The sequence below is a fragment of the Theropithecus gelada genome, chromosome 5 (genome assembly GCF_003255815.1).
Source record: "Theropithecus gelada isolate Dixy chromosome 5, Tgel_1.0, whole genome shotgun sequence".
Taxonomy (NCBI): Eukaryota; Metazoa; Chordata; class Mammalia; order Primates; family Cercopithecidae; genus Theropithecus; species Theropithecus gelada.
The window spans coordinates 48,608,534-48,624,522 of record NC_037672.1 but is presented as its reverse complement, the minus strand read 5'-3'; the positions used below and the strand labels follow the sequence as shown (position 1 = coordinate 48,624,522).

At 35.6% G+C, this 15,989-nt stretch overlaps 1 protein-coding gene across 2 annotated transcripts in view; it reads left to right on the top strand.

Moving 5' to 3' along the window:
- The window catches only part of GRID2 (glutamate ionotropic receptor delta type subunit 2), a 1,538,331-nt gene that overhangs the window by 945,757 nt on the left and 576,585 nt on the right, over window positions 1-15,989 (top strand). For both annotated transcript variants that reach the window (XM_025385476.1, XM_025385475.1), the window contains 2 exons: window positions 1,682-1,855; window positions 10,413-10,574. In XM_025385476.1, the coding sequence (XP_025241261.1) occupies window positions 1,682-1,855; window positions 10,413-10,574 (336 nt within the window). The remainder of the gene's footprint in view (window positions 1-1,681; window positions 1,856-10,412; window positions 10,575-15,989) is intronic.

Sequence of the window (15,989 nt, the reverse complement as noted above, 5' to 3'; positions counted from 1 at the left end):
ATAGCATCCGATTGAGAGTATCATCTGTTAGCAGAAAATGGGATAATAATGTAATTAGTATTTTGCTTAACATATAGTAGATATTTATTAAATGTAAATTTTTATCCAATATGCTGATTTGTCATTCATTGTGAGTGGTGTAGATACAGTATTGTTTGATAAAATGTTGATAAATCTTAGCATTGCTAAAGCAAAAAGTACCATATACATAAAACAACTTAGTTAATATTATGAGAAAAGTGGTACAATTTTCCACTGCCTTTCAAATGAAAGTTCCTGTCTTTATCATTTGTAATTTTAAAAATTGAAAGACATTGAATAGCAATATTAATTAACTTTAAAAGATGTCTGGTTAAAATCAGGGCTTCAAATGGAGTTGACAGGATACCATTTAATCCTACTTTGTGAGTAGATTACATAGAATTTCAAAGAGGCCTGCTCCTTGCCAGACAAAGTTTTTGGTGGCCACTGAAATGACACAGACTAAAGGAAAAGGATGGCATTTTAAATTGAGAAAAACCATTTTTACGGAACACTAAGGATTGATTAAATGCCCAGAAATCCAGGATATTGCACTAGATATAGCTGATGGCAGGCATTATTTTATTTTCAGAACAATTTATACTTCATAAAGAGCATATATAAAGGGTGATTTTTGAATCTAACATATGCTACAAGAAAGAACAATATATAATTGATCTGGTAAGGAAATAAAGAAAATTTACACCTATGAATTATCTCTTTTATTTCATTGTTCTGTTATAATTTCTTAGATCAAACCTTGGAAATGCTCATTGCAACCCAAAACTTATTTTGTGTCTAATCTTTTAGTTATGTTGCCATAAGAATTGACTGAAACCAATAGTATGTTAATTACAAAGTCTTCATTGGATTAAAAGGTTTCAAATAAACACTATTAAGCACAAACTTCTCTAGTAAAGACTACCTTAAAACGAAAATTTATATTGATCACTTTTATCCTAATTCCATTTAGAATAGATAAAATTTGTTTAGATAAAATTCATTTAGATAAAGAGCACTGGGTTTCTCATCTCCCTCTAATTCAGACTGTATTAAGCAACAGAAGTTTTCATCTACTCCTTACCAAGAGAAACATATGAGTTAACATCAATAATTCTAATAAATTATTAGAAAAACTCCTTATATATCCTCTTGCTCTACTTGCCTCGGTTAAAAGCCACATTTTTCATTGCTAATTATGTGTGTGTGTGTGTGCGCATATGTATGTGTGTGTATGTGCGTGCGTATAACTCTTACATGGCAAATACCTTCCTAGATACTCAAAGCAATAAGTAATTGAAATCCATTAATTAATAATAAACTATAATAGCAACTTACTTTGTGACCTTTTTAAATGTTTCGACCACACCTATATGTTTCTAAAATGTTCAACATTATAAATTATAAACTTATTAATAACTGTATGTAAGTCAATTGCTTCATTTAGAACTGTTAGGCCCTAATGTATACAATTTAAAGCACAGAAAGCAACTACAAATGAATAGATCATTTTAACAAAAATATGTTGCTTTCTTCGCTAAGCGTTAAGGCAATATATTACAGTAACAGAATCCCTAACATTTACAGATAACAACTCAGTAGATTTGTGTTTTGTTACTGTATTAAAGTATCTCTAATTCTTCCACCTCTTATCTTATAGGAAATAAACGATGTGGATGTACAGGAACTTGTGAGAAGGTCAATTGGAAGGTTAACGATTATTCGGCAGACATTTCCAGTTCCCCAGAATATAAGTCAGCGGTGTTTCCGTGGCAACCATCGAATATCTTCAACATTGTGTGATCCAAAGGATCCATTTGCTCAGAATATGGAGGTATATTATAAATGACAGGGTATTTCTTCCAGGGTGCTTTGTTGGGCAATTGCAAGGAGAGCTTTATGAGTTGCATTGGATTCAGAATTGTATGTGTTATTTCTGAACAATTCTCCTCCTCCAGCAATTTCATAAGTCTGATGGGGAGAAAGTGCTAAGAATTTGTGTCTTTGTTCCTTTTGATCTCACTATAGAAAAATTTCTACTTGTTTAATAAAAAATATCATAAGTAAAGGTTATTTTCTTCTAAACAAGTAGGTCCATAATATTTCTCATAGGAGAATTTGTAGTTGGAACTACTGATTCCAAACTCCAAATTATTAAACTAATAAATGTATTTGACTTTCCTGGCATAAGAAGGACATAGATACTTATTCTTTTTTAAAAAGATTGATCTCCAGTTTGAATAACTCCAACCAAAAAAAAATAAATATGAAAAATGTGCTCTAGCATTTTATGGTCGCATCCAACTCCAAGAGGATATAGCTGAAACCTTCAGCATCCAGAATACAACAAAGAATTTGAAAGGTATAAATAAAATGTCTGAACAGCAAAACAGAGAACACCAAGTCCCTGTAGCTTACTCATAAGAATGCCCTTTAAATACTTACTTGAAGCCTATTTCTTTTTCTTAAGGAAAAGCCTCTCTGATTTGTTTTCACTTTGCACTGGAGATCTCAATATGTCAATCTGGAGGGGCTGTTATACAAAGCAAGCACACAGGACAACAGCACCGAGCCTTAAGGAGCCCTCTCAAGGCAAGAGACAGGAGAAAAAATCAATCAGATAAACTAACTCATATATCCTGTCAGCATAGGACTCTTCCTGCAAAAACAAATCTGTGCCATAAAACAACTCCTAAAGGTATTACTGCAGTATAATGCTAGCATATAAGTTAATATTTAAACAATAACCCTGAGATATCAGCAAATATTAAAGGTATCATCAATTTTAGAAGTCAACAAAACCTAATATATTTTAGAAACCTGTTCTTTAAAATATTTACTATAGGAAACATTTTTATCATCATCATTATTATTACACTTTAAGTTCGAGGGTACATGCGCACAGCATGCAGGTTTGTTACATATGTATACATGTGCCATGTTGGTGTGCTGCACCCATTAAATCGTCATTTACATTAGGTATATCTCCTAATGCTATCCCTCCCCACTCCACCCTCCCCACAATAGGCCCCGGTGTGTGATGTTCCCCTTCCTGTGTTCAAGTGATCTCATTGTTCAATTCCCACCTATGAGTGAGAACATGCAGTGTTTGGTTTTCTGTTCTTGCGATAGTTTGCTGAGGATGATGGTTTCCAGCTACATCCATGTCCCTACAAAGGACGTTAACTCATCCCTTTTTATGGCTGCATAGTATTCCATGGTGTATATGTGCCACATTTTCTTAATCCAGTCTGTCACTGATGGACATTTGGGTTGATTCCAAGTCTTTGATATTGTGAATAGTGCTGCAGTAAACATACGTGTGCATGTGTCTTTATAGCAGTGTGATTTATAATCCTTTGGGTATATCCCCAGTAATGGGATGGCTGGATCAAATGGTATTTCTAGTTCTAGATCCTTGAGGAATCGCCACACTGACTTCCACAATGGTTCAACTAGTTTACAGTCCCACCACAGTGTCAAAGTGTTTCTATTTCTCCACATCCTCTCCAGCACCTGTTGTTTCCTGATTTTTTAATGATTGACATTCTAACTGGTGTGAGATGGTATCTCATTGTGGTTTTGATTTGCATTTCTCTGATGGTGAGTGATGATGAGCATATTTTTATGTGTCTGTTGGCTATATGAATGTCTTCTTTTGAGAAGTGTCTGTTCATATCCTTTGCCCACTTTTTGATGGATTTGTTTGTTTTTTTCTTGTAAATTTGATTGAGTTCTTTGTATTATTAGATATTAGCCCTTTGTCAGATGAGTAGATTGAATTTTAGTACTTCGAGATTTTCAGTTTTAACAGTTTGGAAATATAAGCCTAGGAAAATTAGTTACTCTCTAATAATACTAAATAAATAAGGTGATTTTGCAAAACTACTCTGAAAAATAACCCCACAACCTCCCTATCCTTAGTCACCTTTGAATTTTTAAAAAAGGACTTGCCATTTATTCAAACATTTCTTCCAATTATTATCATTATAGTGCACAGATTGGCTCTAGGATCATTGAGCTGTAACTTTCTGTTCCCTACTACATTTTAAGCTCCTTTAGAATAGCTTCTTTCCATGACCAGGTACAGTGGCTACACCTGCAATCCCAGCAATCTGGGAGGCCAAGGTGGAGAATCATTTGAACCCAGAAGTTTGAGAGCAGCCTGGACAGCATGGCAAAACCCATCTCTGTAAAAAAAAAAAAAAAAAAAATTAAAAATTAAAAAATTAAAAATAAATACATTAGCCAGGTATGGTGGTACCCACCGATAGTCCCAGCTACTCAGGAGGCTAAGGTGGGAGAATCACCTGAGTCCTAGAGGAAGAGGCTGCAGTGAGCCAAGATTTTGCTACTGCATTCCAGCTTGGGTTTCAAAGTGAGTCCCTATCTCAAAATAAATATGTCCCTTCAAGAACCCAGCATCATAAGTACCCATAACGTGCTTCTCTACCATTTCCTCCATCATAATTACCACAGTGCTTTGGATCTGTGTGAATATATATGTTTGAATGTAATTAAGGAGATGGCAATAGTCAAAGTAAATCCTCTGAAGCCTTAATGACGTCACTTTAAATTTCAGTTCCACCCTTATCTATATGTGTATTATTTCATTCTCACACTGCCATGAAGTACAGGGAAGAGGTTTAATTGGCTCACAGTCCTCGGGGCAGGGAAGCCTCAGGAAACATACATTCATGGCAAAAGGGGAAGCAAACACGTCCTTCCTCACATGGCAGCAGGAAAGAGAAGGGCTGAGCAAAAGGGGGAAAAGACGCTTATAAAACCATCAGATCTCGGGAAAACTCACTACTTTCATGAGAATAGCAAGCAGATAATTGCCCCCATGATTCAATTACCTCCCACCAGGTCCCTCTTATGATACGTTGGAATTATGGGAACTACACTTCAAGATGAGATTTGGATGGGGACACAGTCCAACCATATCAATATGCTTATAATGTCCCATGTTTGCATTTTAACTGGTCATGGATATAATTGATGTGAAAATGATAGAATTCTAAATAGAAAAAAAATAAATGAAATAATTTTTGATTTAGAAAATTATAAAATATTAAAATTTGTTTTTGTCAAAAGAAGTATCAGGAAATGAAATACAAACTTAAGAAAAATTATTGACTGTATCATTTAGGGACAGCAGAAATTATTTTATAGCATATTTGCCTAACAACATAATCTTTCCATTTCAGTTGATGAGGACTTTAATATCTGTGAACTAATATTTTATTTATGTCTATATTCCTAATCTTAGCTGAAACAACAAAGCTGTATGGGGAAGCACCAACTTCCTCCTGACTCATACCTTCATCTTGGTCCTGTCCAACCCACAGATGGAAGAAAACAAGAAAACTACTTTTGCTTTGAGGATTTGTTACATGTTAGCACCCCACTTATGTGTGATAGAATTGATCTCCAGACTGTTACTGATTTTAATATACATAGACAGAGAAGTAAAATTTAGAAAAAAGCAGAAAATACATTTCACAAACTTTTTAATTAGCACCCAAAGGCTGAAACCCAGGATTAGCTGAAGTTGCAAAATAAATATAAAATAACACCTTTTAGCTAGAAAATGGTATTTTTAGCAACATATGTAACAAGCAGGAAGTGATCCATTTACTGCTTGATGGAACTAATATTAGTTTGGCTGCTAATGGAGAGAAAACAGAAACATTCCAACACTTTTGCTCCTGCTTTCCCCATCTAAGAAAAATTGTCTTCAAATTGGGAAGGTTAGAGTAAAATTCATTAAAAGAAAGTAATCTACTGGTTTAGAAGGAACAGGGAGATAGTAAGAGTAGACCCACTGCTTTGAATTAGGCTTGCCAAATAATTGCTCAGAGTACCAATCAGTCAGCAGGAATGATCAAAATATGATAGCTCAAAAATACTGGAGAAACACTTAAGAAGAGGACCAAGGTACAGGAGATAGGTGTATTGTCCCAACTGTTGAAAGGAAGGAAAAAAGATTCTCATGGAGTTTAGCATATTAAATGTTACTATTTAGATAAACTGTAGAATATATTACTAAATCAATGGTTTGGAATACTTCAGATAAGACAACAGGGCTCCCAATGCCATCGGTGTGTGATGTTCCCCTTCCCGAGTCCAAGTGATCTCATTGTTCAATTCCCACCTATGAGTGAGAACATGCGGTGTTTGGTTTTCTGTTCTTGCAATAGTTTGCTGAGAATGATAGTTTCCAGCTGCATCCATGCCCTACAAAGGACACAAACTCATCCTTTTTTATGGCTGCACAGTATTCTATGGTGTATATGTGCCACATTTTCTTAATCCAGTCTGTCACTGATGGACCTGATGTAAATGACGAGTTGATGGGTGCTGATGAGTTGATGGGTGCAGCACACCAACATGGCACAAGTATACATATGTAAGAAACCTGCACGTTGTGCATATGTATCCTAGAACTTAAAGTATAATTAAAAAAAAAAAAGAAAAAAAAAAAACAAAAAACAACAGGGCTTCCTTAAAAACAAGCACTGCCAAATTAAGCCCTTATTTATAGTTTTGTTTGTTTGTTTGTTTGTTTTTTAGATTGGGAGAATGTCATAAAGCTATGTGTTGCTTATTGATTTTTTGCATGGTGTTTGACAAATTTTTGCCTGAAATCGTTAGGAAAGATATTGAAAAGTCTTGATAGAATGATGACATTCAAACATTTTCACTGACAGGCTCCTAAAGGCAGAAGATAGTGAACACTCTGGCCTGAGATAGAAAGCAAAATAAAGCTCAAAAATATTTAATTCTCATTATTACCTTCAGAAGTTATAACATTATAACATTTGTGTATATATAATTAAAAGTAATACTCCAAATGATTTGCCAATTGAACTATTTAGTTGTTTTTCTCCAAATCTTCAAACAAAATTAATATTAATATCTAAATGAATCAATCAAATCTTCAAGCAATATTGATATGACTAGAATATGCCTTAGATGTATTCTGTGGCTTCGAGCACTTCCTGATATCCACAACCTACCACCAGAGTTCCTTTGTCTTGAGTTTGAGCACTGTAGAACCAGATGAATATTCAAACTGCACTGATAAATATTCTATTCCTGAAATGCAAGGAACTGTCTATGGTCATTCACAAGATTCTATTCTTGGACCTAATATTTTTTAAATGTCTATCACTGCATGAATGAAAATGAATAAAACATGCCTATCAAATTTGTAAATGGCATAAAGCTAGAAGAGAAAGTTTATGTTGTACTACATAATCAAGTTCCAAATTGTTAGTGTTGACTAAATAATAAGCCTAAATTTGAAACAGCACAGATAAAGTATAAGTTCAAAATCAATTACATGAAGCCTAGATGGAAGAATCCTGGTTTGACAATTGTTCAGATTCCTTAAGTTGAAGGTAAATTTGGTGTGTGTATCACACAAATCATATTTGCAATAACTATTTTAATATAGTTGTGGTCTCTATGTCAGAAGAATTTTGCTAAGATAAAGAGATCTAATGTCTTACACTATTCTCTCCTAGTCAGATCACATCTGTAATAATGTGTCAATTCTGGATACTAAATTTTTAACAGAAACGTTGAAACACAAGAGAAAAATGAGAACTAAGATGATCAGCCTAGAAACTATACCAGGTGATGAAAACTAAAAGAAAGATATTTCAAAGCAAGCCATAGATGGTGTCAAATATTGAAAGCTTGTCATGTAGAGGAGGTGAGTGTGGAGGTTTGGTGATGTCAAAGGACAAATGTAGTGCCAATAAGGTAGGGAGGAATGATTGGTTATATGTGACATACTAGAGTCTATGATTTTAGAGGTGGTGCATGTTTCTGTCCAGTCAGTAAATGGTCATTTGTGTTGGTCGAGGCCTAAGTAGAAGTGAAGATCGTCTGTATAGGAATTGAAGTGACCTTTTAAAATGCTGAGAGATAGTTTGGTATTATTGTGAAGGAGGGGTCAAAGGCCTTACAAATAAAAAAATGACCAAAATCTCAGTTAATGATGACAGAAAAAAGCGATAAAGTGTAGCATAGGAAAGAATGTGAAGCTCAAAGAATGGGCACTGGCCTGCGGTCAAAAAATGTCAGATTAGGAGGGGTAATGAAAAGCTCGGAGAACATTACCACCACTTCTTGATCCTGCAGTTTGGAATGTGGACAAATGAGGAGACATAGTCATTTACTGAAAACGCCTGTCACGTAATAGGTACAAAGTACTCACCTTTAAGACTAGCATAGATGCTCAAAATACATGCCTCAGGGTCTGCAAAAGAGAATGTGCCTCAGCAGTGTCAGGTTTGGATAAAACCCAGGTTACCAGAATTTTCATGTCTCAACTTCCGTCAAACACACTTAGCTTTAAAATTGACTTTCGTTTTTTCTCCTCTCTCCATCCTTTGTCTTCTTTTACTTGACAAGTGTTTATCAAAAACCAAATATGTGCTAGGCTTTAGGCTAAGTCTAAGAGAAATAAATTATAGGGAAAAATGGAAGAGAAAAGATATACAGTATGAGTCCCCATCTAGGAGGAATTTATTTTTTGTGGAAAAGGTAGATTTTAAAAAAGATTTAGTATTCTGATATGTTTCAAAGGCTTATGCACTGTGTGTTCCAGTAGATAAAAAGAGGTGGTCTTTGAACTAAATATTGAGAAATGATAACTAGTTGGAGAAAGGTGAGGAGATAGCAAGGGATGCTTCCCCAACAATCTTAAATACATGTTCACCAAAGGGAAGAGTAAAATAAAGCTAGAGAAGGAAGAGGAAGTAAATTTCAGGCAGTAGAACCAGGAGAGGTTAGGAAAGGGCAGACGGTTGTGTGTTATTTTGATTTCCCTGGATGTGTGTCCTTCATGTAATTTATATATTTTCCTGTTGGGTCTTTACTGCCTAATTCCAACCTGGATGTTGATTCATGGACTAGATTTAGCTGTATAGCAGATTTCAGCCATTCCTTTGTAGTCTATCTAGTAATTATTGGGCAAAATGGGGAGTGGCTGGGATGGGGAGTGAAAATAGTCAGTCCTAATATGTCCTTATGAAAGACAAACTTGCATTGCATGTAATGCATTGAGTGTTCAATGTCTCTTCAAAAAAAGGCCTGTAAGTATTATATATATAAAATGATACTTCACAAACACAAATGATTAAAGATTTACATGGTATGTAAAAGAAAACTCACAAGGCACTGTTAGGAATTTCTTATTAAAAGTTCTGAATAGCATCAGACTCTAATTATCTCAATAGCCAGAGCTTAGTACCATCCTGTGATGTGGGTAGACTACTTTAAAAATTTCCTCCATGATTAAATATACCCCGAGGACAATCCATATACTCTCCCGTGTGTTTTTAGGAAAGACCGTGATAACAATATCCTTCTAAAAATCTGAAAAACACAAATGCTTTAAGATGGAATTAATTTTCATCACTACATTGATTCCTCATTTTTTAAATTTTATATTGAGTTTTTCCTTCAGAGGAAATATAACATTAAGCAGCTTTTATTGACCAAGGATTCCTTTTGGTATTACGTTTTCTGAATGATTTTTAACTTCTTCAAAAAATAAGCAGCTTTGATGGTTAATCGACAGTATAAATAGTATCTCTGGCAAAACTTAATTGTAAGAATGCAGTTAACCTTAGCAAAATAAAAATATGGCTATAATTTATTTTTCAATCTATGTAGAAAGAAGCTAATAACATGGTTGCCTTAGAAGAAGCAAGTGTTAATGTAAACACACATTCACAAACAGTTAATAGTTTATGATATTTGTGAAATCAATGAATTGCAATGCATGTGTATACCTGTATAATTTTGTATAGATCCTTGATCACAATAATATTTATAAATGGTCCTGTTCTTTCATTATTTCCTTACAGAATCTCCATATACACAAACATACACACAGTTGACTGCTTCCTTTTTATGTACCTATGACACTCATATATGAGATCAAGTTGATATTTTTCCATCTGAATAACTAGAATGCAAAACCTTAACATATTCAGAAAATGTATTATTCAGTTTGTCCTTCCAATCTTAAACCCTTAGATTCTTACCTCCTCAGAGAGAAATAAGGGCCAATGATTTTCTCAGGTCTAACACTAACAGCCTTATCTCTGTCAAAATTTCTTTCTTTCTTTTTTTAATCTTCTCTTTCACAACAAAATAAGCTGAAAAAGCAATTGAGGCATACAATCAGACAAGACTTCATTCTCAACGACAAAATTGCCCAGGAAATGACAAAAGAAACCTTCTGCTTAATAACTCAGTAAACCAGCCATCTATGACATGAACAGAAGCAGCTGAGACAATTATTTTTTTCCTTATTCTTGATGATTGGTGTCAATGATTCTAATGATCACTTTCTAATGTCTTTTCAGATTTCCAACCTTTACATATATGACACGGTGCTTCTGCTTGCTAATGCCTTTCATAAGAAGCTGGAAGACCGAAAGTGGCACAGCATGGCAAGTCTGTCATGTATCAGAAAGAACTCAAAGCCATGGCAGGGTGGGCGCTCCATGTTGGAGACCATCAAGAAGGTAACTTCTTAATTTTCATGTAAAAAGGATAGGGTAAATAATTATTTGATATATTTTAGAAAAAGGGTTTCCTCTCTAGTATTTCTGCCAATTCAAAGCACAAAACAGTGTAATGGGGAAATAAAATATTGAAAAAGGAAAAAGGTGAGAAAGTCATCAACATATAAAAAGGGGAGGCTTCCTTATTTATTCATAAGGGAATTTTATGCGAGTAAAAAATGTGTGGTTGAGATATACTGACTTGACTGTCACTAGCATTAGAGATACTGAAATTATTTTGGTGCCTGTCACAAAGTACAAAAGGCTTTTAAAAAACATACATCATCCACTAAAAAAAAAAAAAAACAAACAGTAGACTCAATTAGCACTTTTCCAGTTAGATAATATACATGGTAAGAGATTGAACGTGATGGTCTTTAATTTATCTCATGATAAGGATAGGATTCATAAGTAGATAACATGTTGCAGCATTTGTGAACTATTTGGGGTAACTGATTGCATTATTCTTCTTCACTGTCAATGTGTTGCTTATCCCAGCTATGAATCTGTTTGGCTTAGCTACCTGTTCCATTCCCAGAAGGCAGTTTATGTTGTTTAGCTCCTCTCAGTGGTATAAGCATTCTGCAGTTTATTAGACTCTTTGTCATGTCATCCTTCCTGACATTTTCCATTTGTCTTGCACAGCCTCTTGGATTTAAAATGAAATGATTAATAAAACAAACAAATTCTCCCATACCCTTTACACAAAGGAGACAGACATTTGGAAGCTTATGTTTTTTATTTTATCCATCCTTTTTCTTTCGCATGTATTTTCCTTTCTTCCCAGAAAACAAAAGAAAAATAGCTAGTCAAATGAAATATAAATGACCTTAAAAAGTCAGAGTAAAATATAAAAAAATAATATTAGAAGTAAGCTAGGAGTACAAAAACTAGAAGTAGAGGAAATAAATATTTTAAATAGAGAAGAGCCTGAATCTTTCTCTTGGTTTTTGTATCAGTCCCTTTTCTGCCGTTCTAACTGTTTACCACAAATTGGGAAATGTATAAAAAACAGAAGTTTTTTCCACATGGTTCTCAACACTGGGAAGTCCAAGACTGTGGCAACCACATCTGGAGAGGGTCATCTCATGGCAGAAGGGCATCACATGGTGAGCAGCTGCATAAGATAGAGCGAAAAGGGGGGCCAAGACTTCCTGGATAACTAATCCACTCCCATTATTGGACATTAATCTATTCATGAGGTGGCATCCTCATAACCTAATCACCTCAATGTCCCTATCCTTAATACCATAACAGTAGCAAATAAGTTTCAATGTGAGTTTAGGAGGGGACACTAAAATCACAGTACTCCATCCCTGGACCCCCAAAACTCATATCCTTCTTACATATAAAATATATTCATTCTATCCCTATAGTTCCAAAAGTTTTAACTTGTTTCAGCATTAACTCAAAAGTCCAAATTTCAAAGTCTCATTTAAATCAGATATGGGTGAGACTCACATGATTCATCATGACGCAAATTTCTTCCAGCTGTGAAACTATGAATTCAAAACTGATTATCTACTTCCAAAATGCAGTGGTGGGACAGTCATAGGATAGACATTTCTATTCCAAAACAGAGAAATAGGCAAGAAAAGAACGATAACTGGTCCTAAGTAAGTCTAAAACCCAACACAAAAAATAACATTAAGTCATAAAGCCGAGAAACAATATCCTTTTATTCCATGTCCTAATTTCTGGATCCACTAGGACAGGGATTGGGCCTGCAAGGCCTCAGGCAACCCTGTTCCCAGGGCTTTGATGAACTCAGCTTCTGCAGCTCTCACAGGTTGGAGTGACACACTGTTTTAGTCCTACAGTTCTGTGGTCTTAGGGATGGTCCCACTTCCATGGCTCCAGTAGTCATTGCCCTAATGGAAACTCTTTGTGGCAAGTCCAACCCCACATTTTTACTCAACATTGTCTTAGTAGAGGCTCTCTGTGGTGGTTTCACTTTGGAGACAAGTCTCTGCCTAGGTCTTCATGCTTTTTGCGACATCCTTGGAAATCTTGGTGCAGGAACCCATAGCCACAGTTCTCACACTCTGTGTGCCTGAAGGTATAACACCATATTAATGCTGCCACAGCTTACCATTTGCACTCTACAGAGTGACAGCCCAAGCTTCACCTGAGTCCACTTGAGCCATAACTGGTGCAACTGAAGAATGTTACACTGGAATGTGGGGAGAAGAGTTGCTAGGTGACCCTGGACAGGGAACCTATGATGAGTGCCTTGGGCATATCCCCTGAAATCATTTTGCCTTCCTAGAGCCTGTGAGGGCAGCAGCAGCTTCAGGGATTTTTGAAATTCCTTTTAAATTCCTTTTAAATCTTTCTCCTATTGTCCTGATAAATAGCACATCGCTCCTTTGTAGCCATATTAATATCTTTAGCAAACACTACTTGACTGCACCCTTGGCATTCTCTCCTGAGAGTCTCGCTTTGTCGCCCAGGCTGGAGTGCAGTGGTGTGTTCTTGGCTCATTGAAGACTCCGCCTGCTGAGTTCAGGCATTTCTCCTGCCCCAGCCTCCTGAGTAGCTGGGAATACAGCCACGTGCCACCACACTTGGCTAATTTGTTTTGTATTTTCAGTAGAAACAGGGTTTCACTATGTTGGCCAGACTGGTCTCGATCTCCTGACCTCATGATCTGCCTGCCTTGGCCTCACAAAGTGCTGGAATTACAGGTGTGAGCCACCGCACCTAGCCCTGAACATACGTTTTCACTCTTTACATAGCCAGCCTGTAAGTTTTTCAAATGTTTTGTCTGCTTCTCTCTTAAATATAAAATCTATCTTTAAGTAATTTCTTTCTCTCAGATCTTACTACATACAGGTAAAAGTAACCAGGCAGAAGCCTGAATGTGCTGCTGTTTAGAAATTTCTTCAACCAGATACTCTAGTTCATTGCCCCTAAGTTCTGCATTCTACAAAGTCTTAGAATATGGCCACAATTCAGCCAGGGTGTTTGTTACGTTGCAGCAAGGATGGCTTTCAATCCAGTTTCCAATACCCTGTTCCTCATTTTTGTCTGAGACCTCATCAGAATATCCTTTACTCTCCAGATTTTTATGAGTATTCTGGTCACAACAAATTAAATAAACTCTTAAGAAGATTCAGACTTTCTCTACAGCTCTCTCTTCCAAGCCCTCACTAGAATTGCCCTTAAAGCTCTACTCACAGCAGTACATTTTTTTATTCCTAGTCCGATCCTTCAAATTCTTCAAGCCCCTACCTTTATGCAGTTCCAAAGTCACTTCCACATATTCAAGTATGTATTATAGCAACAGCTCCACTGATTGGTACCAGTTTTCTCTCTTGATTTGTTTCTGCTGCTAGAATACGATAGACTTTGTAATTTATTAAGAACAGAAATTTATTTGGCACACAGTTCTGGAACTGGGACATCCAAGGGCTCGGGGCTGGCATCTGATAAGGGTTATCCTAGGTGAAAGGACACCACTTGGCAAGCAAGTGCATGAGACAGAGACAAAAAGGGGACCAAACTCTTGTGACAATTAGCCCACTACTGCAATAACAGCATTATTCCATTCATGAAGGCAGAACTCTCATGACCTCAGTCATCTCTTAAAGTTTCTACTTCTTAATACCATTACAATGGCAATTACATTTCAAGATGAGTTTTGGTGGGGATTTCAAACCATCGTCATGTTGTGTCTTCTTTGCCAAGGAAAATTTTAATGAGAATTTTGGCTGTTATCAACAAAAGTACTTGAGAATTAAATGTATTGAATATATTGGCAGAGAAAGACTTTTCAACTGAAAAATGAATAAGTCTAATCTAGCTTCAAGCTGTTGCCAAAATCTTCCAGCCTTATCTATGTAGAGAGCTGACAGGTATAAATCCAAGGGAGGTTATTGAACATGATTCTAATCCTGCCAATTTATTAATTCATGGTTTGGCTAGGATGCAGGAACCTGAATATATTTATTCTTCTGAAGCTTTCATACAAAGACAAAATAATAGATTAAGAGGTTTCTTAGGAAACACTTATTTAGTGAGAGGAGCAGGAGGAAGGAAAGAGAGACACCATAATATGTCAGTATTTCTCATGTGGAAATTTAATATATAAGATACTACTATTAGAAAATTTATAACCCAAACAATTATTTAATACAATAATTATGAAATTTTATTTTGTGGGACTATATGTACATTTGTCCCTCTCAGCTTCTGCCCCAGTGTCATGTTTTAAAGAAATGTATCCATTCTTTGTGTCAAGAAACTCAGTTTGAATAATATACATGATTACAAGTGTTCAATGTTACATTTTTGTCTCATATTTCAAACTGACCTTAAAATTGATTTTTTTAAATTATATTACTTTCTGCATCATATGTGTAGTTTTGGTCACCTGTTTAGATGTCAGTGTTGATGATACTCCACACATCAAGTGAGAAAGAAAGTTCATTATTCACATAGAGACTCCCAGGAAGAGCAGAATGGCCCCAACCAGATTCAGGCTGGCTTGGGCAAAACAGAGGGAATTGCCTGGGCCTTTTTGGTGACTAGAGGTTAGGGCTGGGAAAAGATTTCCACTCATGTGGGCTGGAGATTTGAGAAGGTCAAGTTTCCCACAGGTGTCAAATAAGTAGGTGCAGGAAGGCCTATCTTAATAAGACTGTACAGATGTGGGGTCAAAGAAAGGGAGGGTAAGGCTTAAAAAGAAGTCAGTAGCCAGCAACACAAATGAGGTCAGGCTCCTTATTACAATGGGAATATTCTAGTGATAAAAGTTTTAATTACATTCAAGTAAATACAAAATGCCTATATTAAGGGCATGCTACATACACATTACAAATCTGTGTGCTGCTACACAAATTACAAGCAAGAAGAGAACAAGTTCCTATCCCTAATTTATATTCTTATTATGGGGAATGAAACAAAAGAATTAAAAATAATGTCATTGACATAGTAGTGTAAATGTCTAGTAATGGGCAAGGTTGCTATTTCTCAGGTACTCTTGTGTACCTGAGCTTTATAATTTATTGTATGAATTGGTAAAATAAGTGCCTCCTCATTTTTATTCTTTTTTAAAAATTAGTGGTTAATGCTTGCATGTTCATTTCTGCCAAATATTATCAGCAGCCCTGTGCCATTGTTATTTACATGGATGTTGTATAATATTTTTGAAGGAATTATAGTTTTAAAAATATTGAGTCTTTCCATCTATAACATGGCATCTATCCATACAGTCAGCTTTTTGTAACCCTGATTAAAGATTTATAGTGTTCTTCACACATATTTTCATTGTATTTTTTTTCTAAAATTTTATAGGATGTGTGTGTGCGCATGCATGTGTGTGTGCATGCATGTGTGTGTGTGTGTGCATGCTATCATAAATGAAATATGTTC